The sequence below is a fragment of the Narcine bancroftii genome, chromosome 4 (genome assembly GCF_036971445.1).
Source record: "Narcine bancroftii isolate sNarBan1 chromosome 4, sNarBan1.hap1, whole genome shotgun sequence".
NCBI lineage: Eukaryota > Metazoa > Chordata > Chondrichthyes > Torpediniformes > Narcinidae > Narcine > Narcine bancroftii.
The window spans coordinates 292432349-292459042 of NC_091472.1; the positions used below are offsets into that span (position 1 = coordinate 292432349).

The 26694-nt window shown below is 38.1% G+C and overlaps 1 protein-coding gene across 5 annotated transcripts in view; it reads left to right on the forward strand.

Moving 5' to 3' along the window:
• The window catches only part of itgb6 (integrin, beta 6), a 75136-nt gene that overhangs the window by 32975 nt on the left and 15467 nt on the right, over positions 1-26694 (forward strand). For all 5 annotated transcript variants that reach the window (XM_069935388.1, XM_069935389.1, XM_069935391.1 and 2 more), the window contains 4 exons: positions 492-581; positions 14237-14371; positions 19792-20206; positions 24553-24775. In XM_069935388.1, the coding sequence (XP_069791489.1) occupies positions 492-581; positions 14237-14371; positions 19792-20206; positions 24553-24775 (863 nt within the window). The remainder of the gene's footprint in view (positions 1-491; positions 582-14236; positions 14372-19791; positions 20207-24552; positions 24776-26694) is intronic.

Consider the following 26694-nt stretch of genomic DNA (forward strand, 5'->3'; position numbering starts at 1 on the left):
GCCAGGTTTTTGTTGTAATTTTCAGCTCATTGTGTGATGATGTGTTGTTTTAATTTTCATTTTATTAACACCTGAACTGAATTAATAGTGGACCAAGATTTCCTCCTCCAAATGAATTAAAAGCCCTTATAAACAACAAACCATTTAAAATTTGACGTGATTATGCTGATAGGAATGCATTAGTGCAATTTGGGAAATTGTTAATTGGAATAAGACATAAAGTCTAACAACAACATTAAATCCCAATGTGAACAGTTAGAATATTCAGGGGAAATGCTGCCATATTTCAAACCAAATGAAATATCACTGTGACATGAAAACATTTAGTCAGCCATTCTCCAATTATATCTAACATGTTGGAATGATAAGGTTTAGACGTTTCTAGTTATTTTTGGAAATAAAGTCTTATAATACTATTGCATAACAATGTATTTATCAATGTGCAATCCTCCTTAAAAATTAATCCTCACATATATGTTGCTTCTTTGTAGAAGTATGCAAAACTTATTCCTGGGGCCACAGTGGAAATTCTTGCAAGTGATTCGAGAAATATCCTTCAGCTGATTATTAAGGCCTATAAGGTAAAGACTTGTAATTTCAACTGTTCAAATTCAAGTCAAATGTCTGCAGTATTCAATGAAACCATTTATTTCTTATGAAATTATTTTTCACAGATATTGGTATTCAATGTTAAATCTGATATCAACCTTAGAATATTGGTTGCTTACATCTCATGGGTATGATGGCTAATGCAGTTGAGGTTTAAGTTGTTCTAATATGGTGAAAATAACGAGATGGCCAAATGGAATTTGTAGAATTTTGATCAGCATGGACCTGCCACTATAACAGCCTCCCCATCCAACACTTTTCCTTCAGCCACCTACTATGTGATCCCACCACTAGACATATATTCCCCTCTTCGCTCCCTCTGTGACTCAACTCCCTTGTCCATTCCTCCCTAGCCATCAATCATCCCCTCAGTACCTACCCCTGTGACCGCATGAGATGCTCCACTTGCACCCACGCCTCCTCCCTCACCACTATTCAGGGCCCCAAACAGTCCTTCTAAGTGAAGCAACATTTCACTTGTAAATCTGCAGGGGTCATCTACTGCATTTAGTGCTCCTGTTGTGGTCTTCTCTACATTGGAGAGATTTTTTGCAGAATGGGAAATCTCTGTGGAGCACCTCGGCTCTGTCCGCCACAATATCATGGATCTCCCAGTGGCCACCAATTTCAATTCCCCGACCCATTCCCTTGCTCTCATGTATGTCCATGGTCTCACGCACTGTCAGACTGAGACCACTGCAAATTGTAGAAACAACACCTTACCTTCTGACTGGGCACCCCCCAATTCTCACCACTCTCCTTATGATATCTAATTAACACCTTGTGTTGATCTTTGCTCCTTCACCTGCCAGCACTGTCTCTATTACATCACAGCCCCAATATTTCAAATTTGAGGCAAATTATATATGTGTGGTAATTAAAATGGCTATAGATATGGGATCGGAAATAAGCATGACATTCCTGCTGTTATAACTAGTCCATCCAATTCCTGGTAAATGTAGGCAATTAAATTCAGTTCATTGGTTTCCAACTACAGTTCTTTGCAATAAAGATGTTAGACAAAATTTCAGAGTTGTTTCAATAAAATAGAGTAGGTTAAAATTCCTATATTCATTTTCATTACATTTAAATTTAAAATTTAAATTTAGACATACAACACAGTAAGAGACAATTTCGGCCCACAAGCCCATGCTGCCCAATTATACCCGATTGACCTCCACCTCCAGTAGATTTTTGAAAAGTGGGAGGAAACCAGAGCCCCTAGTGGAAAACCACACAGGCACTGGGAGAATGTACGAACTCCTTACAGACAGTGTGGGACTTGAACCCCTGCCCCAACTGCTGGTGCTAATAACGTTGCGCTAACCTCAACACCGACTGTGCCGCCCCTGAAGAATTTATTTTGAATTAATTCAAATATTTCAGGCATGTTTGATGCTTTTTCCATTCATTTAAATTCTAATCTGATTTTCTGTGTAAACATGCACAATATGCATTTTTTTCAGGCACATATTTCAGCTTGAAACAGTAACTTTAAGCATTGCAAGAATTAAAAAAAAAACACAAAAGCAAGAAATTTGTACCAAAAACATGCAGAAAACATTCCAAGTTGACACAGTATCGAAAATGAGGAAGGTGTGGCAGAGATTGGGATTTCTTTTAATTAAGGAATTAGATTCCTTGCTGGAAAGACCTGCATTTAATGCCCTTCGTGAATGCCCTGGAGATAAAGCCCCCTCCCTCCGGGTTCGCAGCAGTGGCATGTGATGGTGGGGGACTGATGGGGAGGGCAACTGACAGAGGGATAACTGATTGGGGTGTTTAGGAGAACTTTAAAATAGAAAGGGACTGACTGCATGACGCGTCACTCACCACATCATTGCAGGGGCAGGATCCTCTTAAATCATCGGGTTGGCAATTTATCAGCACTTCTGGCAATGATTTGAAAGGTGCATCATGCACCCACGACCCAGTAAATCGCACCTGGGTCCCAGGAGGGCTATCCAGGTGCTGCGTTTTGAAAGTACCTTGTGACTTCTGGATCTAGACACCTCAACTGGTAATTCATTGATTTTTAAATCTACTTTGTCAAGGTTTTTAATAATTTTATACAATTCCATGTGTTCATCTCTGCTTAATTTCTCAAGAATTAATCTGGTGAATTTTGGTTGCCCATTAACAATTATATATATCCTTATACATGCTAACACCAGGGCTCTCCATAAATCCAGAAAGGTTTCTCTGCTCTTGTACTCCAAAGCTTCATGTATTATTATGTGACAATAAAAGGAATATTGAACCTTGAAATTCTCTTACAGTAAAGGCCAGAATGTTTGTCTACTTAATTGTTCATTGCATATTCACTTGCCGAAATTCACATACAAGGGCCCCAAGACTGTCTGAACTCCTCTCCTTTCAATCATCATAAAAACATTTTTAAAGTAATTTTTTTTATCCAAGTTAGTGACTTCACTTTACTCGCTGCCCTTGTCCTCCTTGCAGGTAGTATTTGAAGATATGGGATCTGTTTTTTCAGTACATTTTTCAGATTATACACATCACAGCCCTATTGTGCCAGAAGAGAATTAATTGAATGTTTTGGGTAGGAATGTGATTTCAGTCATGTGGGCTGCTTTGTCCTACATTTTGTTGGAGCTGCACCCATCTGGAATATTTGCACATTCCTGACTTATAACTTGTTTATGATACAGCTTTTAAGACCCAGCAGGTCATTTAATAACCACAGAATTCCTAGCCCCTGAAGTCTTTTGCAGCCATGTTTAAGTTTCTGGCTAGTAGCGCTACCTCATTTTGCATGCCTGACACTGGACTCCTGAAGTTGACAACTTTATTTTGAATTCTGTCAAGGAAAAAGAAAATCAGGTAGACGGAGGAAATGATTTGTGTTTAAGTCCTTCTGGAAGAAGAACAAACCCTCACTTCCTCCCAGAAATTCCCATGACTGCTCTAAGTGCAGACAGAGATAATATTGAGAACTTCAAGGCCATGCATCGAGGGTTTGGTGAAATTACAACTGGGTCTCTTTGTGCAATTTTTGTTGTATTACCTAAGAAAGAATTTGTATCTCAGAAGCAGTTAAGTGTGCATTCGCTTAGACATAGCACATGCTTCCATTACAACAAGAAGCTCTTAAATCTGATGATAATCCAGAGAGTTCAATATCCGTATGCACTCAGAATTCTTTATCAGCAATTAAATTACTAACATTACTCTTCTTCTTACCTGACCATTACCATAATTAACACTTTGCAGTTTTTTCCCCTTGGAATGAAAGCTGCGCCTAACCACTATTATTTATTACCCATCCATGAGCAATGTTGAAATATGAGTGTAACTAACAATTAAGTGTGGTTCTTGTAGCGTGTCGAATGACTCAAAAACTTGTTGACTCAAACAAAGGCTTTTATTAACAAAAGACTGGAGCGTATTACATCGAGGTCGACCAGTCTAGACTGACCTGGGTCTAGTTGGGAGCAGTCCTTTATAACCTGCCAGTGGGCGTGGCTATGGCTCTCAGCCAATCACTATCGCTATATGTAAATACATACAAATATGGTGCTAGGATCCCATACTATCAGAGTTCTATAAGTTTTTGTACAATTCTTGCTTTGAGACAAAATTACTGTTTTGTCTCAATCTATACAATCAGGATATAAGTACAGCAGCAATAAAGCTTTCAAAATTGATTTTTTTTCTCTACCTGTGGATTTCCCACCAAGGCAAAGCAGAAACTTTATCTTTTATTTGTTATCAAAAGTTTGATTGCTTGGTAAACCATAACCCGTTGAAACGGAGATAGATGTGTGCTTTATTTTCCATTTCAAAGTTGACTTGTTTTTTTGGGGAGCTCATTCACCACAGGCAGTTTTGTAAAGACATCTGTCATTGTTCAGATTGTTTCCAGGTGCACCATTATGTCATAACCCTTAGGCTGGACATGGTGTATAGGGAATTAAGTAATATTTCCCAGAAGATAGCAATTATTCTTTGTGATGTTCCTGGAAGCCTCTTCCATGATCTGATTCAGTCTGCAAGTTTGTACAAGCTTTCTTTTTAATATTTCTAACTAGCAAGCTCAATGAATTAATTATTCAATGAAAACATGTTTGTACTGTATACATACCAAAGATATTTTATGTTTTGGTGAATAATTGTAAAGAACTGTACATGTCTCTGATAATCTGAGGTTCAAAGTTGTATACATGTATGTAAAAATATTTTTCAAATATATATATATATTTATGCGCTGTTATTTATCAATATATAATTTTGAAGAGGGCTAAATTAACATCTTTCTTTAAATTAAACTATATAAGTTTATTAATTTTGGTGTCCTACTTGGAATTTGATACGCTAACCAAACGAAGAATTGCACAGATGGTGGCAGTAATGGAAAGGATTGTCCACAAAGATTTTGTTCTATTGATATTCCATTTATGGATTTTGAAAAGTTGCTTCATAATATATTTCTTGGCAAGATTGAAGCAGATCATATTAAAAGTGAAGTTATTCTGTGAAATTAGCTGAGGGATGGAACCCAGAGTGATGATGAAAAGTTGCATTCTGGACAAGAGAAAAGCTTTCAGTTTTGACCTCTGGGGTTGCATCAGGACCATTATTAATTTCAAAGTTTTCACATGGTGCAGAACTTTTCAATTCAAGATACTTTTGTTACAAGCCCAGAGGATCCCAAAACCCAGAAGCAATAGAAATTCATCAAAACAAAAGTTGAGTTTAATTTTATTTAAACATAAAAACAGGATCAAGCTTTAACTTATTACTTCTAATTCTAAGCACTTGTGTATGTAATGTGTATATGTTCAGGAAAGTTCTTTGCTTTAATAGTCCAATCATTCACTTTTCACTTCTCCAAGTTGACTGGTATCAGGCAATTCTTATACTGTGCACAGAATTTAACATTTATGAATTTTCACCAGGCTTTGGTGCTTAAAGATTACTGCATAGGAAAGTTCTTGTTGGTTTCAGACAGAAATTTGTTGCTTGTTAGACACGCACAAACTGATTTCCTCCAATCAGTCACTCAGGTGTCTTGCCAAAGAAATTTGTCCCATCATCAGTTTTCCAAAGAATAACCTCTTCTTCTAGATCACCACAGAGTTTCTCTTGTTACCCTTCTTTCAGGAGAAACACTCTATCCAGTAATTTCCTCTTGTAAGGACTACAAGGATTTTCAACAGGCTGAACTGAGAACTCAAAACCCATCTTCAAAATGGGATTTTCAACAAGCCTGCCAGCTTACCATGTTGCAGCCTCAAAAGCTACTGTAGAACTGATATCTCTCTCTTTCTTTCTGCTTTTAAAATCCAAACCTCCTCCCAAGGCTCCAAACCCAATCTTTGAAAGATCTATATCAGCACTTGAGCCTGGACTTTTCCATTTGCATCTGTTTTTGAATTTGTTTTCAAAGCAGTTCCATTGTCTTTGCAAAAATCACTGGGGCCTGAATGTCTGGCTTCAGCAAAGCTCTTGCATTTTAAATGAGATGTGTTTTATGAAATTACCTACACTGAACCCCCACAATCTATCTCTTTTAAATACATAGTCATATATAATATTAAATACACTAAGCTTAATAATATGTGCCAGAAGGACATAAGTTGAAATGTATAGACACACTGAGACAGATAAAATTTAATGTAGAGTAATAGTTCATTTGGCTAGAAGAATATGTAACAGTAATGTAGAATATACAGTATATAGATTAAATACTTTGGGGGGAAAAAGAGTCATTTTCAAAGTCTCAGAGAACCTGCAAGGAGGGTTGCTAGAATAAAATACCAATTATATAAAAAGACAAAAAAAAAACTAGCTTTGTCTCCTTTGGAATAAGGAAGGTGAAGGGAGATTTGATGTGTTAAAATCAGCAAGAGTTTAAAAGGGTAGATAAAAAAGGGGAGAAGAGTCTACAACTGAATGCACAGATTTAATGTAATTGTCAAGAGAAGTGTGATGGCATGCTGCAAAAATTTTGTCCAGGAAAATATTGTGATCTGGAAAGGCGATATTTCATAAGGGGGGAAAAAAAACACTGCAGAGCTGTGAAAAAGTAGGTGAAAGTCAAATTAATGAAGAGCTCTCTCAAAGATTCACCACAGGTCATTCATTGTTTTTATTTATTTTAATATGTTACTTTATTAGCATTTTAATAATTTATTTTTTATTATTTGAAGCAGGTTTAAATGTTACTGTGTATCAGAGATAGGATAATACTGAAAACAGCACTTTGTCCAAAAGTAATAAATTGAAAGCATCAGTTTTCTTACATGTTGTGGATGATGAAGCCCTGGACGTGTGTAATAACTTCACATTTTCTGCTGAAGGAGACAAAATGAAATTGGAAAAAATAATGGAACAGTTAGAGGCATACTGCATACCAAAACGTTACGTGACATTTAAAAGGCACAGCTTTTTCACATGTGTACAAAAAACAGAAGAAAGTATTGACTGAATTGAGAAACAGAAGCAAAACATGTGAATTTGGTGGACTGACTGACTCGCTGATAAAAGACAGACTTGTGTGTGGTATTTCAGATGATAGTCTAAGGGGAAGACTGCTAAGAGAGCAAAATATAGATCAGGAAAATCCCATAGAGTATCACAAATTCACGGAGGGCCAAAATTAAAAACTTGGACTAAGTCGAGGGCCGAACTAAATATTTATTGAAAATTTTCAACAACATCTGCATGTTTTCTCTTCTTTCAACATATGTAATGTTAAACTTTTTCTTATTAAAATAAATGTTTAATAATAGTTTTGGATAAACTCTTTCCAGAAGCATTAACAAATGAGAAATAAAATATTCAATAAATAATATTTCTCTATAGAGGATTTGTTAAATGTTGCTAGTGTGCTGTCGAATAGTAAAATCTGAGGGCTATTGAGAATGTGGGAGAATAACATGATTCCTGAAACAATCAAATGGGTGACTGATTGTGGGCATGAACTCTAGCAGGGATATTTGCCATGCCCTTTTTCCATTGGTACAGATATCCTTTGATTTACACACTTTTCAAGTTTTATGCCTAATGAGCTTGTATCCAGGTGCAGGACCATTTTTAACCAGGAATATATTTATCACTGTGACATGAAACTATTGGAAGATCGTTTTATCCTGAGATTAAAGTTCATAATCTTTACTCAGGCCTGTGTGCGGGAGGGCGGGGTTTGCGGGCGATCGGGTTGGACAACGACAGTGCGGGGGCATCGGCTCTCGCTGCAGGGCGGCATCTCGGCGGATCAGCGGCCCTGTCAACATGAGTCGCGGATCAGCCTGCGGCAGGAAGGGGGAGTGGGCAACGGTCCTGGCGAGATCAGGCCCGAGGCCTCCAGTTCCGGGCGCTGGGAAGCGGCCTTGGCTTCCCCTGACACCGACCAGGCCCCAAAACCAGAGTCCACGGTGAGACCCTGCAACGTAAACAGAGGAGGTGGGAGCGATTAGCAGGCTGACGCCAATGCATTCTGGGATTTGTTGCATTACTGTGCATGCACTATACTGGTGCGGCGGCCAGCGGGCCACCTCTAATACATTTTTGAAATGATCTTGCGGGCTAAATATAATTATATCGAGGGCCAAATTTGGCCCGCGGACCAGAGTTTGACATGTGTGCTTTAGAGCTACAGAAACTGTAAAATTGCAGGCCAAAGAGCTGTTCAGTGAAACTAGCTTCCTCGTGGATGCAGTGAGCAAGAACAGATATAAACCATTTAACAAAAAGAGCACCAAAAGGGAAAGAGTGGCATGGCCAGAGAACAAATTGAAAGGGACAATCGAAAGCCATGTCCTTTTTTTTTTTTTTAATTTTTTATTTTTCACACCATAAATCACAATAGCCATGATATACACTTTTTCTTTTCCATACATTTACAGTGACTTTTTCTCCCTCCCCCCTCCCTCCTCCCAAGCCACCCCCCCCACCCCACCCCCCTCTCATCCATTTTAGGTATACAATCTAGGTTGCATTAATTCAGTTAGACAATGTTGTCATTCAACAAAAATACACCAGAAATTCTACTGAGTCCATTCTTTTCTTTTCTTCTCCTTCCATCAACTTAGGTAATGTTTGTTCCCGGTAGGTTTTCACTATTGTATTTAATGTAAGGCTCCCATACTTGTTCGAATATTTCAATATTATTTCTTAAACTATATGTTATTTTTTCTAATGGAATACATTTATTCATTTCTATATACCATTGTTGTATTTTCAAATTATCTTCCAATTTCCAGGTTGACATAATACATTTTTTTGCTACGGCTAGGGCTATCTTGACAAATCTTTTTTGTGCATCTTCCAAGTCAATTCCAAATTCTTTATTTTTTATGTTACTTAGGAGAAAGATCTCTGGATTCTTTGGTATATTGTTTTCTGTTATTTTATTTAATATCTGATTGAGATCATCCCAAAATTTTTCTACTCTCTCACATGTCCAGATTGCATGAATTGTTGTTCCCCTTTCTTTTTTACATCGAAAACATCTATCAGATACTGTTGGGTCCCATTTATTTAACTTTTGCGGTGTAATGTATAGTCTGTGTAACCAATTATATTGTATCATACGCAGCCTCGTATTTATTGTATTTCTCATCGTTCCAGAGCATAACTTCTCCCATGTTTCCTTTTTTATCTTTATATTTAAATCTTGTTCCCATTTTTGTTTAGTTTTACCATTTGTTTCCTCATTCTCCTTTTCTTGCAGTTTAATATACATATTTTTTATAAATCTTTTGATTAACATTGTATCTGTAATCACATATTCAAGGTTACTTCCCTCTGGTAAACTCAAGTTGCTTCCTAATTTATCTTTCAAGTAGGATCTCAGTTGGTAATATGCCAGCGCTGTATCTCCAGTTATATTGTACTTATCTCTCATTTGTTCAAAGGATAAGAATCTACTTCCTGAAAAACAATTTTCTATTCTTTTAATCCCTTTTTTTTCCCATTTTCTAAAGGCAAGGTTGTCTATTGTAAAAGGGAGTAGCTTATTTTGCGTCAATATTAGTTTTGGTATTTGGTAATTTATTTTATTTCTTTCTACATGAATCTTCTTCCATATATTGAGGAGATGGTGTAATACTGGAGAAGTTCTATGTTGTACCAATTTTTCGTCCCATTTATATAATATGTGTTCAGGTATCTTTTCCCCTATTTTATCTAATTCTAGTCTCGTCCAGTCTGGTTTTTCCCTTGTTTGATTAAAGTCTGATAGGTACCTTAATTGTGCGGCTCTATAATAATTTTTGAAGTTTGGCAATTGTAAGCCTCCTTGTTTATACCATTCTGTTAATTTATCTAGTGCTATCCTCGGTTTCCTCCCTCTCCATAAAAATCTCCTTATTATTTTCTTTAACTCTTTGAAGAATTTTTCTGTCAGTTGTATTGGCAATGCCTGAAATAAGTATAGTATCCTTGGAAAAATGTTCATTTTAATACAGTTTATCCTTCCTATCAGTGTTAGTGGTAGCTCTTTCCAATGCTCTAAATCGTCCTGTAATTTTTTCATTAGTGGATTGTAATTGAGTTTATATAATTGGCCTAGATTTTTGTTTATTTGCACACCTAGGTATCTTATTGCCTGCGTTTGCCATCTGAATGGGGATTCCTCCTTAAATTTTGAGAAATCCGCGTTATTCATAGGCATTGCTTCACTTTTATTTACGTTTATCTTGTATCCCGACACTTCTCCATATTCCTTCAATTTCTTATATAGTTCTTTTATTGATAGTTCTGGTTCTGTTAAGTACACTATCACATCATCCGCAAACAGACTGATTTTATATTCCCTGTCTTTTATTTTTATTCCTTTTATATTATTATCTCTTCTTATCGATTCTGCTAGTGGTTCTATAGCTAGCGCAAACAATAATGGTGATAGTGGGCATCCCTGCCGCGTTGACCTGCTTAAGTTAAATTGCTTTGATACATGTCCATTTACTGTCACTTTCGCTAACGGTCCCTTATATAATGCTTTAATCCAATTAATATACTTCTCCGGTAAACTGAATTTTTGCAATACTTTGAACAAGTAATTCCATTCTACTCTGTCGAAGGCCTTCTCTGCGTCTAAAGCAACTGCTACTGCCGGTGCTTTATTTCCTTCTACTGCATGAATTAAGTTAATAAATTTACAAATATTGTCTGTTGTGCGTCTTTTTTTGATAAATCCAGTTTGGTCTAAATTTACCATTTTCGGTACCTGTTCTGCTAATCTGTTCGCTAATAGTTTAGCTATTATCTTATAATCTGTGTTTAGCAGAGATATTGGTCTATATGACGCTGGTGAGAGTGGATCTTTCCCTTGTTTTAGTATCACTGTAATTATTGCTGTTTTACATGAATCTGGTAAGTTTTGTGTCTCATCAATCTGGTTGATTACATCCAGGAGGGGCGGTATTATTAGGTCTTTAAATGTTTTGTAGAATTCTATTGGGAGTCCATCCTCTCCTGGTGTCTTATTATTTGGTAAATTTTTTATTATCTCTTGTATTTCTACTGTTCCAAATGGTTCTGTTAATTTATTTTGTTCCTCTATTTGTAGTTTTGGTAGTTCAATTTTAGTCAAAAATTCATCTATTTTCCCTTCTTTCCCTTCGTTTTCGGTTCGGTATAATTGTTCATAGAATTCTCTGAAGTTTTCCTTAATTTCTTTTGGATTATATGTAATTTGTTTGTCTTTTTTCCTTGTTGCCAATACCATTTTCTTAGTTTGCTCTGTCTTAAGCTGCCATGCTAAGATTTTGTGTGTTTTTTCACCTAGTTCATAATATTTCTGTTTTGTCTTCATTATATTCTTCTCCACCTTATATGTTTGTAATGTTTCATATTTTATTTTTTTATCCGCCAATTCTCTTCTTTTGGTTGTATCTTCCTTTATTGCTAATTTTTTTTCTATGTTTATTATTTCCCTTTCCAACTGCTCTGTTTCCTGATTATAGTCCTTCTTCATCTTGGTTGCATAACTTATTATTTGCCCTCTAATGAATGCTTTCATTGCGTCCCATAGTATAAACTTATCTTCCACTGATTCCGTATTTACTTCAAAGTACATTTTTAATTGTTTTTCAATAAATTCTCTAAAATCCTGTCTTTTAAGTAGCATGGGGTTTAATCTCCATCTATACATTCTTGGAGGGATGTCCTCTAGCTCTATTGCCAATAACAGGGGTGAGTGGTCCGATAATAGTCTAGCTTTATATTCCGTTTTCCTAACTCTCCCTTGAATGTGGGCTGATAACAGGAATAGGTCTATCCTTGAGTATGTTTTATGTCTAGTCGAGTAGTATGAGTATTCCTTTTCTTTTGGGTTTTGTTTCCTCCATATGTCCACAAGTTTCATTTCTTGCATTGATTTAATTATAAATTTGGTTACTTTGTTCTTCCTGTTAATTTTTTTCCCCGTTTTATCCATATTTGGATCCAAATTCAGATTGAAATCCCCTCCTATTAGTATGTTCCCTTGCGTATTAGCTACCTTCAAAAAGATATCTTGCATAAACTTTTGATCTTCTTCGTTAGGTGAATATATATTAAGTAGATTCCAAAGCTCTGAATATATCTGACATTTTATCATAACATATCTCCCTGCTGGATCTATTATTTCCTCTTCTATTTTAAATGGCACATTTTTGCTAATTAATATAGCCACTCCTCTTGGAAAGCCATGTCATTGATACGGTGCACAACACCTACCAAAAAAGTGTCCAGCATATGCAATATGTACAATAAATGCAACTGCAGGAACTACGTGCAACAAAGCAAGTTTCATGCAGTAGATGAAAGGGAGATAGAGGAATTCTATGTAGACATTGTGACTGGAAAAATAAACAGAGACTGGATGTTGAGATTAAAAGTGAATGACATATAAATTGGATACTGGAGCACAAATTCCAGGACTGCTCACCTGGAACTATCAATGATTGAAGACGTAATCTACAAAGGAAGCAAAATCCTTATCCCAAAGTCTGAGAAAAGAGATGCTTAAAAAGGATCCATGGAGGACATCTCAGAATCAAAGAGTGTAAGAAAAGAGCTCAAGAGGTGATGTACTGGCCAAAAATCAACAATGATATAACAAATGAAGTGTTAAACTGTTCAATATGCTGGAGATATCAAGCAAGCAATCCTGCAGAACCACTAAAGCCAAGCCCGGCACCATACTGACCTTACCAGAAGGTAGGCACTGACCTATTTGTATGTCAAGGGAAGGACTATCTTGTTGTCACAGACTATTACTCCCTGTATCCAGAGATGTGTAGACTGAACACCACTACTGCAGATGCTGAAATAACAGGTATGAAAGCCATATTCTTCAGACATGGCATGGCGAGTGAGGTCTTCACAGACAATGGACCCCAGTTTTGAAATTTAAAGTTCCGACAGTCTGCTAAAGAGTGGGACTTTGTTCACACCACGTCAAGTCCTCATTTTCCACAGTCCAATGGACTAGTGGAAAATTTGGTACAGACAGTGAAAAGACTGATGAACAAGGCAGAAGACAGTGGAATGGACTTCTACCAGAGCAAGCGATATATTCGCTTGAGTGTAGTATGTCACCAGCACAACTCCTTATGGGACGTAGGCTAAGATCAAACCTACCCATTCAGGAGAACCTCCTGAAAACAAAAGAGGGGGAGAAAGTGAGGAAGTTCAAAGAACAAGAGAAAGAAAAGCAAAAGTATTACTTTGGCAGAGGAACAAAAAACCTACCAGAACTCTGGACTGGTGACCAAGTAAGGCTAAGACAAAAAGAACTTATGGACTCAAAGGAACTATCCTTAGTGAAGTCCAACCAAGATCATACACCATTCAGACAGATGAAGGTGCTGTTCTACAAAGAAATCGTCGAGATCTTCAAATGGGACCAGCCACAGTAGATGGAAAGATAGATACTGTTGAACAACTTGAATGCACATCTGAGAAGACATCGTCTGAGGCAACAACTCAGATTCAAGGAGATTGTCAAGATTGTCCTCCTAAGAGACTCATTGAGCAAATTTAAAGAGTCCTGTTATAGAATGAAGTCATGCTATCTTATTCGCTCTTCAAGTTTTATTGTATGTAAACGTGAACACACAAAACAAGTTTAAAAAATGTTAACAATGTTGATAATAATGAAAATGTAAGTTCCTGATGTTAAAGTTAAAATTGGAGAGTTATACAAAGAAAACATGTCAGTTAAAAGTAAGCTACTTTTGTGGTAAGAAAGGGAGATGTAATGAGAATGATCATGGCTGCAATGCAACTAGCAGTGCCTTTCTGTTTGATTAGACTTGCCTGGACACACAGTATGCTGTATCTGTAATGTAGACTTGCAGCCTCATGGCATGCCTCATGGTGCTGTTTACATCAACTTTAAAGTAAAGAACCTTTTCCTTCATCCATGTGTTGTCTAAGAACACTGATCACTATCATTATAGAGGGCAAATGAACCAGAAATACATACCAAGTAACATGGTTGTAGAAAGATTGTAGAAGCAAGTCCAAAGCAATAGGACAGATCAAGGACATTTCACACTCAGGATTTAACAGGGCGTGAGGAAAGAACATGGGATGTGCAACAAAATGACATGGAGGGGATAAATGCCTCACATATGCTATAAGTTTGCATAATTTCTTCTTGTTCTTACAGGAGCTGCGATCTGAAATGGAACTGGAAGTGAGTGGGGATACTGATGGGCTGCAATTTTTTTTCACTGCTCTCTGCCAAAATGGCACAGATTTTCCTGGAGAGAAAAAGTGCTCTCATCTCTACTTTGGAGAAAAGGTATAGTGTTTCTATTTAAGTGAGAAATCTTTGTGTAAGACACTGCCACACTTTTACCTACATCTAACCTAGCAAGGACAAACACTGCAACAGAAAAAAAAATTACGCTTCAAGATATTTACTTGACTCAAAGTACTGTATTTTCATTTCTGCCAAAAAATACTTGTTTTACTGACCATCTTGGGAACTCATTACAGTCATATTGCCGCCTGTTGAAAGAACAATAATAAAATCAGGTGGATGCCTAAATTTCTTCCATTAATTTGGGCCACACTATCAGAGGGATCTTAAAATTTATGATATGCCAACAAAAAATGGATAGAAATCAATCAGTCGATACCCCATCATTTTTAACAGCCAAAATATTTGGATTTTAATTATCTACGACATATCCAATCTAATACACTTACATATAATTCTTTTTAAATTAACCCAAAAATGAAGTAGAAAGTATTTATAATAGGGTGGGTGGCATTGACACCAGGATGTTGCAAATTGGAGGATTCCGAAATTGTTGGTGGTTGGAGACAGGCACACCTGACCATTCATTGCATCCTTGGACATTGCTGAGCCCAGAGGGATATTATAATGTTTTAAAGCAAAGGGCTAAATATAAGCCATATTTACTATAGTGGGCATGGGTAAGGGTTTGACCCTGCCCATTACATATTTTTAACAATGTGATCAAATTCAAAGTTACATTATTTGACTGAACATGTACAACCAAACAAAACAACATTTCTCTGGATCACAGTGCACACACATACACACACAATACACAGCATGTAATAATTATGTGTATATATATGTATAAGATATAATTTAAATAAATATGCATTTTGGGATGATTTACTCATTTACAGGATACTGTTCATCCATCTCACAGCCTGCAGAAAGAAGCTATTTCCCAGCCTGGCCATCCTGATATTGATGCTCTTGCACCTCCTTCTTGATGGTAGTGTGCCAAATATACTGTGTGCTAGATGGAAAGTGTCCTCAATAATTCTTTGGGCCCTACTTAAGCAAAACCCCCATTAAATGTTGTTAATAGAAGAAAGGGAGGCCCCAGGGATCTTCTCAGTTATTTTGATAATCCTCTGATTTAAGGTTCCAGTCCAGTGTATTGCAGCTACCATACCACACAATGATGCAGCCAGACAAAACACTCTCAGTTGTACTCCTCCAAATTGTTGTCAAGATAGTCACAAAAGGCTGAAGTTGTGAAATGGATACCCTTTTATTAACTATAGACTGGAACAGCCCTCAACCTCACTGATCAAGACAGAGTGGAATGGGGTGCATGCAAAGGGCTATGGGTAGAATCAGTCTCAGGAGGTGTGTCCAGCTGGCAGTATCTAATAGCAAAACAGTGGTTCACCACATTCACCCCTCCTTTTTAAGAAGAGTCCGGTGAGGTGAGAAAAAAAAAGATGAAACAAATATACATCTTTCAGATTAAGTCAGTCAGAGGGTCTCCTTTGCTGCAGCGAATGACGTGGTAATGGTTGTGGCACTGCTGTAGTGACCTGATGAGCTTGTGGGGTTGATCTGTCATCACTGGTTACTGTTTGTCAAGGCGGGGTGGAAACAGGTGAGGAGGTAAGGGAGTGTCGTGCTGGTGCATCATGGGTGACAACAGTAGTGTGATGGATTATATAATATTTTATATTCTATATAGATATGTTCTGAAGGCAATAGATTGTGGGTGTTGTTTAGATCACAAACAAACACTTCACAAAACAGATCTCATTTAAAATGCAAGAGCTTTTCTTAAACCAGGCACTCCGGGCCCAGTGCCTTTGTAAAGGGAATCAAAACTGCTTTGCTAAAGGTTTTCATAAGGAGGTGTAAATAGAAGAACCCAAGCTCAAGATAATTAACAAGTTGGTGTTAATTGGACATGTGGTGAAGTAATGGATTATTGTTTTGAAAGCATCAGATGAAAGGGCTGAGAAGTTTGGGTGGGTGATGCAATCTGTTTGGTTGCAGTTTGCTGTTCTAAGGAGGTCATGTGGTTTTGCAAGCAGAGAGAGAGAGGAGACCAAATAGGCTTTCTTTAAGAGAAAGAAAGAGAACTGGTTTCTGCAGTCATGGCAAGCTGGCAGCTTGTTGAAACCCCATCTGAAAGACGGCTTGTGAGTTCTGAGTTCAGCCTTTTGAAAACCCTTATGGTCCATATAAGAGGAAATGGTTGGCTAGAGTGTTTCACCTGAAACAAGGAAAACAAAAGGAACTTTGTGGTCACCTGAAACAAGGAAAACAAAAGGAACTCTGTGGTGACCTGAAGAAGAAGAGGTTATCATTTGGAAAACCCTGATGGGTCAAGTTTCTTTGGCAAGGAGGGAATCAGTTTGTATGTGTCCAATGAGCAACAAATCTCTCTATGAAACCAACAAGCACCTTCCTGAACAGTAAACAATTACCTTTAAGCACCAGAGCTTGGTGAAAATTCATAAATGTTAAATTCTGTGCCCAGTCTAAGAATTGCCTGATACCAGTGAACTTGGAAGAGAGAGAAGTGAGATTGGACTGTGAATCAAAGACCTATCCTGAACTTATACATATTACTTACATGTGCACTTAGAATTAGAAGGAGGTTAAGTTAATAGTACCAAGTTAAAGTTTGATCCTGTTTTTATGTTTAAAGAAAATTATAAACTACTTTTATTTAAGTAACCATTTGTCTTGGTGAATTTCTATTGCTGCTGGGTTTTTGGGGCTCTCTGGGCCCGTACCAATAGCAAGGGGTGGAGAGTGGTCAGCTTCAGGCTCAGGGACCCCTAAGGTAACAGTGGGGGGGAGTGTCTGTAGGTGGTCAGTGGTGATCAGAGGGGCGCCCGATAGTGTCAGATCCTGAATTGAGATTGTGTTATTGCGCCCAACAAGGAAGTCAATGTAGTCGTAACAGGGGGTTAACGTGGAGGAGGCGGACTCTCTTAACCAGCGGATCAGTCTTAGATTGCCTGGCACGGTTCAGACACAGGTCCAGTCCTGGAGTAGTGAGCCAGGCGGGCAGTGTAGTCCCTGACACAGACTTCCTAGGGAAAGCAAACATCCAATCATGAGGTGTTTTGTTAGTGGCCATACATAAAAGTGACCGAACAGAGTGGAATATGTCTGGGACGATTTCTTGCCATTGGGAGATGGGGAGACCCCATGACCTCAGTGCCAGGAGGATGGTTTTCCAGACTGTGGCATTCTCCCTTTCCACTTGTCCATTTCCTCTAATTTTGTAGCTGGTGGTCCTGCTCATGGCGATGCCCCTGGCCAACAGGTACTGTGCAGCTCGTTACTAATGAATGAGGTCCCCTGGTCACTGTGGATGAAGCCAGAGTACCCAAAAAGCGTGAAGATATTGTGACGGGCCTTGATAACTGTGACCATAGTCATGTCCGGGCATGGGATGGCAAAAGGGAAACAGGAGTATTCGTCGATGTTTGTAAGGAAGAAGACATTCCATTTGGAGGAGGGGAGGGGCCCTTTGGAGTCGATGCTTAGGTGCTCGAAATGGTCAGGTGCTCCTTGACCAGTCAGTAGAATTGCGGTTTGCATTTGGCACAGACCTGGAAGTTTTTAGTCATTGTCCGGACTTCCTCAATGGAGTATGGTAGATTCTGAGCTTTGATAAAACAGAAAAACCTAGTTACTCCAGGGTGACAAAGGTTATAATGGAAGGTCTGCAGTCTGTCCATTTGGACACTGGCACAAGTTGGGGGTTTGTTACGTTTGCCAGACCAGAAGAGGATGCAGTAGTTGTAAGTGGACGATTCAATTCTCTACCTGAGAGTCTTATCATTCTTGATTCTGCCCCTCTACTTATTATTAAACATGAATGCAACTGCTCACTGATCCGTGAGGAGAGTGGATCGTTTTCCAGCGAAGAAGTGCTTCCGGTGGTGTACTGCCTCCACGATGGCCTAGGCCACCTCCTCGGTGGAGGATTGGCAAATTTCAAGGCCCTGGAGGGTGTGTGAGAAAAAGGCAATGAGTCTGCCCATTTGGTTGAGGGTGGTAGCCAGGGCAAAGTCAGATGCATTGCTCTCCACTTGAAACGGTGCAGACTCGTCTATGGCGTGCATGGTTGCCTTGGCAATGTCGTTCTTGATATGGTCAAATGCAGCTTGGGCCTCAGCTGGCAGGGGAAATGTGGTGGCTTTGACCAATGGGCGAATCTTGTCCGCATTGCTGGGGAGATCACCTTCAATGGCAGCCGAGGTCAGGTCACTAGAGGAGTGGGATAGTTTGGGTTGCTCACGGCGCAGGATGATCCCCCGTATGAGGATAGTGGCACCCACGGTGACCAAGTGGCAACTGAGTAATCATCTGAATTTTGGAGGGCCACCAGTATCTCTTTCAGCTCAATTACCCTCTGTAGATCAAGTACTTTTTGTTCCAGGAGTTTCTGTCTTAGGTACCCAGAGTGGATACTGGCCATGTCAGCATCCCTGATAAAGTTCTTACAATTCTGGGTGGCTGTCACAGCCTTAAGTCGCCTGCTTTGCATAGGCTCCGGAGGGCCCACAGGTACACGGCGCTTGATTCACCAGGTTGCTGCTTTCTGGCGGCCAGGAGGTGCCTGGCTTAGACCTTGTTTACTTTCTTGCAATACTGAGCCTTCAGGATCTCCATAGCCATCAGGTATGAGTTGGCATCACTGATCATTGGGAATACTTGGGGTCAGACTTTTGAGAAGAGTAATTTCAGTCAGTTAGCATCTGTGGTGATAATGTCCGCCACCAGGAAGTCTTCAAATCAACGTAGCCAGAGTTCAAACGTGTTCGGGGTGACCAGCAATCAAGGGTCGAAGTTGAGCTTCTCAGGTTTCAGGTACTGTTCCATGCTTTTTTTTGGGAAAAAAAAATATAGTTAATAAAATTGATGCACCATCAATAATCACAAAAGACTGAAGTTGTGAAGCTGATAGGCTTTTATTAACTATAGATTGGAACAGCCATCAACATCATTGACTGATGAAGGAAGAGTGGAATGGAGAGCATGCAAAAGGCTATAGGTTGGATCAGTCTCAGGAGGCATGTCCAGCTGGCAGCAGCCAATCATAGCATAACAATGGTTTACCACACTGGTAGCATTACCCTCCTCAACCTCCTTAGGAGGTGCTGCATCTTCCTGAGTCATAGAGAGGTGTTGTGGGTCCAGGATAGGATGTCTTTTAAATGCACACCAATGACCTTTGTGCTCTGCACTCTCTACACAACGGAACTATTGATGTGTAAAGAAAAGTGGTCAACCGTCATCCTCCTGAGGTCCACAATCATCTCCGTTCTCAGGTTATGATGGAAACATAAAATATAAACCCTTAAATATGAAAAGTATACCAATATAATTGATAATTTGATGAATTACATTTTTTTTACCTTTTCTTTCTTAAATGAGATATTAATCTTTTTTTATTTAACTAGGTTTCTTTCATTGTGACTGTGGAGTTGGCTGAATGTCTGAAGGAACCTAAGCATATTGTGATAAAACCTTTAGGATTTAGAGATACACTTGAGATTGAAGTACAGCCAGCCTGTAGCTGCAATTGCCAAACAAATGCAGAGCATAACAGCACAAGATGCAGTGGCAATGGCACTCTTCAGTGTGGTGTGTGCATTTGCAATGCTGGACGATTTGGACCTCATTGTGAATGTGAAGAGGAAAGTGTTTCCTTTGGTTCCTGCAAAAATAGTGCAGAAAACAATTCCTGCAGTGGTCGAGGTGACTGCCTCTGTGGGCAGTGTGCCTGCCATCCATCTGAGTTTGGACAGATATATGGTGCCTTCTGTGAATGTGATGACTTTTCCTGTGTGCGATTTAATGGGCTTCTGTGTGGAGGTATGTGCATTTTTATTCGGAATCTAGTTATTCTTTTTTTTGTAATATTTTACTGATAATTTTAATATATTTAAAATCAACAAACATACCAAATATAAAACATCAAGAAAACCCTTCCCTCCACTCCCTCCCCTCTATATATGGTAAGTCCTATTAAACAGAGAAAGAACAAAGAAAAAAAATAAAAAGATTGTCCCATTGTCAGTGCATGATAATACCACAGTGTTAAAATCTTTATTGAGATCTACTGGCTAACTGTAGCAATCGTATCTCTATAGTGATGCCAGTGAGGTACCTATCTGGTCTAAATAAGGCTGCCAGATTTTTAGGAAGGTGCTATATCCCCTCCTGAAATTGTATGTGACCTTTTCAAGTGGAATGCAACTATTCATTTCTGAAGAGCACCTATCCATGAGTAGTAGATGGGAGTCAGACTTCCATGTTACTGCTATGCATTTCCTGGCCACACATAAAGCAGTTGTTGTGTATTTGATTTGAGAATTAGTTAGTAATCTACCAACCGTAGTAAAGTTCCCAGAAGACAAAGCTCTTGGTCTACTGGGAAGGTGACTCCCGTGATCTGAGGTAGGGTATCACAGGTCATACCAGAAGGGCCTCACCTTCATGCAAAGCCAGGTAGAATGTGAAAAGGAACCAACTTCTACACCACACCTAAAACATGTCTCTGATAATTCAAGTTTATATTGGTGTCATTTCTGTGTGGGGTGAGGTACAGTTGATGGATAAAATTATAATAGCCCAATCTATACCTGGCATTGATAGTAGCCAACAAACTTCCCTGACACAGTTCTGACCAGAGTTATTAGTCAATCGCTGTGTCGAAGTCTGACTCCCATCTCACCCTAGACTTATGTAAACCTTTTATTGATGACTTTCACTCATCAATAAAAAGAGCATTCTAGAAATAAAATTATATATATATATTCCTTTCATGGGGTAGTTTCTCCTTTTCAGTGAGCCTGATAGAGTCATTTCAAGGCCCAAATTGGCCCTGAAAAAGGTCTTATTGGACAAATCATATTTTTTCTTCAGCTGTTCAAATTATATGAAAAGTCCTTTTTCATAACAGTCCTCTAGATGTTGTATCCCCTTAAGATACAAGGCTTCCAAAATATAATTGTTCAAAGTCATGGGTATAAGTTCATTTTGTCTTAAAGGTGTCATTGATGACAATCTTCTTTTCAGTCCATATCCTCCACAGGTCTCACCCCATATTTTAATCGTGTTTTAAATTGGGGTTGTCTGTTCTGCTGGTATAATTCTGGGATTCTATTTATACATGAAATAATTATATACATTCTCTTTCAGAGAGTGCAATCCAATTTGTACTCAGGAGGGGGTATTTCCCCCCCTCAAAAAATGAAGAAATGAATCGCATTTGAGACGCCAATTAATACTTCTTGAAACTAGGCAACCAGATGCCTCCTAACCTGTAATCCCATGTTAACTTTTCCATGGATATTCTAGATACCTTACAGTCCTGAATAAATTGAGGGTTTTTAAAAAGGTTTGAGATAGTGAAATTGGCAAGGATTGGAAAAAGTACTGCAATATATTCATACTTACACAGTTGACCCTGCCAATTAGAGTGATGGGTAAGTTCGTCCACCTACTCAAATCTGGAGGTAAATGAGTTTCTACAAATTCTGGAGATCATCATCCACTATTATTCCAAGATAACTGATGCCATACAAGAGCCATTTGAATGGGCATTTGCTGATATTCAGTGTAATTAAAATTTGTTAGTGGGATGATTTCACTTTGTCCCCAGTTCACCTTGTATCCTGAAACTTCGCCATACGATTTGAATAGAATCTGTAATTTAGTGAGGGAATTAATCAGATCTGTTTAATATAGGATTACATTGTCTGCCATAAGATTAATTTTGTGGCTTGTCTGACCTACCCTAAAATCCTTTATCTAATTGCCTCTGCCAAGGGCTCAATAGTCAAGACAAAAAGTCCTGGAAATTCAGTTATTCTTTAGGTAGTTTTTTTGTTCATGTAAGACATCTTTGACTTTTCTTCCCAAATTGCACAAACGGAAAGATTCCCAATGTGAATATCCAGTATTCACTTGAAATAAATGGAATAAGTAAATCATTTTCATTGTGGACAATTATGGATAAATAATTAAGAAATCTAAGTGTAAAGAATTTATCTATCATGTTCAGCTAATTACATTCATGTAGAATGTTTCATAGTACATGAATATAATTTATTATGTTTTAATGTTCTATATTTCAAATTTTACACCCAACTTTCCCATAAAAGCTGCCCTTTGTTCCAGCACACTATTTATTTATGTCATTTTTTTTAATGATGTTTTAGTCTTAATTTATGTTGATATAAATTTCACTTTGTAAAACTATCTACCTGACATTATCAAAGATATTACAGATATGTTTTAGTCATGTGCATTAGTTAATTTTACAGAACACTTGGTGTTGATAAAATGAAGATTCATTTTGACTAGTGGCTAGAAAAATCATAGGTTCAATGAATCTGGCCATGAACCGATATTCATGAATTTTGGATGGGTATCATGAATTCTGAGCTCCAAGCCTACGTTAATTCTTTAAAACACTGCAGCATCACTATCTTGGGTGTACTATATTTTTTTCTGGAAATGATCCAACATATTTGAAAACCTAGACCAGTATTTCTCAACCTTTTTCTTTCCACTCACATACCACTTTAAGTGCCATTGGTGCTCTGTGATTAATAAGGGATTGCTTAAGGTGGTATGTGGGTGGAAAGAAAAAGTTTGAAAACCACTATTATAACCGCACCAAATTGATTCGTTATGTGCACGGTTTCAATACTCCAAAGGAAATGGACCAATGATAATTTTTCTCAAGCAAAATATTTCAGTAACAATTGGGTCTAGAGCAATGATTCTCAACCTTCCCTTCCCACTCACATATCACCTTAAGCAATCTCTTACTAATCACAGAGCACCGATGGCAAAGGGATTACTTAAAGTGCTACGTGAGTGGAAAAAGAAAAAGGTTGAGGACGACTGATCTAGACTGAAAGTTACAATACATTTGATTCCATTATATGTCTTTCAGATAAAGTTTCTTGTCTTCCTCTTCAATTTCAATAAGGATTCCATGTTACCATACAATCCTTTTATTACTTTTCTTTTGCAAAATATGTAAGTTTTAAAATATAATTTACATTATTTGGCTAGTGCAAAAATCCTTACTGGTGCAGATCCTTGTGTCATAATGAAACAAATCTAAAGTATCCCAGGACATTCTAAGATATTTAATGGCCAGTTAATTACTTTTCAATTTTCTAATTATTTTTGTTTAACATAGTTGGTAGCCAAATTCATTGCACTATTTCCACAAACCTGAATAAATTAAGTAATCAGCCATTAGGTTCCAGAGATGAAAATGAGTCAAGGTTATTACTGAATTGTACTTTTAGACATTCATTTCTTGAATAGTTGTTGAGCTAAGAGCAGATTTTGTGGAAAAGATCATTTGTCATCTAGTTATATGAAAAGATTAATTGTTACAGAACAGCTTCACACACTCTCTCCATAAATACCCATAGTGTGAGGTTCATTGTTTATTTGATGGCAAGGGAATCTTAACCAAATATGCTGGTATACACTGGCAAGGCATCAAACATTGTTGAGTCACATATGTCAGATTATATTTTCCAAGTGAAATATGGCAGATCTTGGAAATACAAAATAAGAATGGAAAATATTGGAAACACTCAGTGTCAGGTGGCATCTTTGGATAGGAAAACTGTGTAACCGATAAATGTCAATGGCCATTAATTTGTTTTGTTCTTTCTTCAGAGTTGTCATGTTCAGTTTGGATAATAGGATGCAAAATCTCAAATGAAACTGCACAGAGTTCAGGACAATTTTAATACAAACTTGATCTATGCTTATGCCTCTGGTTCGGAAGTTTATCAGATCCAATCTTTGGTTGTATAAATTATTGTGATAAGTAACAATTACCCCATTGTATGACATTGAGAAAGATCGCCAGGTCTTTTATGCATAAAGATTTCCTGAAAGCAACTGTTATAGTCTTAGCATGGATTATATTCAAAGACTCTAACAGTGAGCTCATCTACTATTTTTTAACCACATATGTAAGTTTTTTCAAGGATTCCAGGCCAAGCAATTCAATTTGGATAATTAATTAATATTTGGATTCACTTCCTGTATTTATTCAGTTAACTGATTTAGAGTTAGAATACAATGTTTTAATCTGTAGAGACCTAAGAGTATGGTTTACTTTGGAAGTTAGAGTTACACTGGATTTCATCAGTTTTGATGATTATTTCTCTTTATAGGGCATGGATCATGTGATTGTGGTGAATGCCTTTGTGACCAAGGATGGACGGGTGAATACTGCAACTGCACCACAAGCATAGACTTGTGTATTTCCGCAGATGGAGTCCTGTGCAGTGGGCAAGGAGTGTGTGTTTGTGGAAAATGTGTCTGTTCACATCCAGGGGCCTCTGGAGAAAAATGTGAAAAATGTCCAACTTGTTGTGACCCCTGCCCTTCAAAACGGTAATCTGCACAACTCCTCCAAATAGTAATCTCCAGATACTCTTTTTCTAATTTATTCTATGTGATTTTGTGGGCTTTGTTTTCCTAAGAACCCGATTTGGTCTGCCTATAAAGTATTAATAGCAATCACTTGGCAATTCAAAAAAAATTCAGAAAACAAGCATAAAACAAGCTCCTTAACCTACTGAAACTACATTGTCTGAAACTAATCATAAACCAACTTCATTTTAATTCTCCTCAGATTCCCATGAACTCCTCTGCACACTGAGGCGTTAGAATTGAGTTCAGGCCATTGAAGTTGTAATACATCAGCTCTATGACATTGTGCCTGCTAAAATTAACCCCTTCCAAAACAGTGAAATGCCATTTGCCCTTTTCTCTCTATTTTTAAAGTAACTCTTTAGCTGTTTTGTTTTAAAATAATTAACGATCATATCTGGGGATAGAGTAGGCAAGGATTTACGCAACTTAAACAAACTCAGTTATCTCCCTTTACTCTGGAAGATTGAGGATGACCTCTGTAGATGGAGAACTCAGCCCATAACTTTGGTGGGCAGAGTTAACAGGGTGATGCCAAGGCTACAATAACTATTTCAGTCATTGCACATTCCATTGCCCCAGGGCTTCTTTAAGATGCTCAATGGATGTGTCAGAAAGTTCCTGTGGAATGGTAAAGTGGCTAGAATCTCCATGGAAAAGATGACTTGGAATTACAAATTAGAGGGGTTTAAAATTGCCAGATTTCAAAAAATATTACTGGGTAGCCCAGGCGAGGTTTATTGCCTCACTCTTTGAGGAAGAGGGAACAAATTGGACCACATGCAATAGGTGAAAAGGTAGCAAGAAAGTTTATATATAAATGGGACATTAATTTTTAAGAAAACTGATAACCCCATACTAAAGCATGTACTTCAGAAATGGCAAAAAATAAATCAATGTATTGGATTGAAGATGGGGATATCCTCCAAAACGCCCTTGTCCCAGATCAACATAATACCCATGACTCTGGACAATAAGATCCTGGACACCTGGTGTCAGAAAGGGATCAGGTGTATCAAGGATTGTTACAAATGAGGACAGTTCATGACACTTGAGCAGTTGAGGAATAAATGTGATTTGTTTAAGAGAATATTGTTCTGCTATCTGCAACTACGATCTTTTTTAAGGGACAAATTCTAATTTGAAGGGGGAATGTGTGTAATTTTATGTCAATATTGTATTTAATATTCCAAAGTGAGGGCCCGAAGCCAGGCTCACACAGGTCGAGGGAATGGTGGGAATAGGACTTGGCCACAATAATCCATGAGTGGTGCTGGTCAGATCTGTATCTGGACAGCATGATAACTGTTAATGATGCCAGGTACAGGTTGGTGCAATACAACTTCCTGCATCAACTGTACCTCACACCACAAAAATTACACAAATCCAAATGAGAAATCTTGGAAATGTGCTTTAAGTGTGGTGTGGAGATTGGAACCTTTATCCATTCAACCTGCAATGTACAAAGGTGAGAGCCTTCTGGGAGGACCTGGGACACATTCTGAAAAAAATTACTAAAGGTGGATTTTCCACAAGATCCGGAATTGTACCTTCTAGGAAACATTATGGATGTGTGTTTTAAACTGTCCAAGTACCAAATTCAGTTCATGAAGGTCACCTTGGCGGTATCCAGGAAGTGTATAGCGGTCACGTGGAAGTCCGACTCCCAACTAAATATTTCACAATGGAATATAGAAATGCAGAGTTTCATTTCCCTGGAGAAAACCACGTACAATTTAAGGAGGAAAAATGACACATTCGTTAGAGTGTGGCAACCCTTGCAGATATGACTATCCCCCTTCGGAAGAAGAGTACTGAAACAATCTGTCCCAACGTGGAAACAATTGGGATCAATGAAATGGGATGTGGTGCAGACGCTG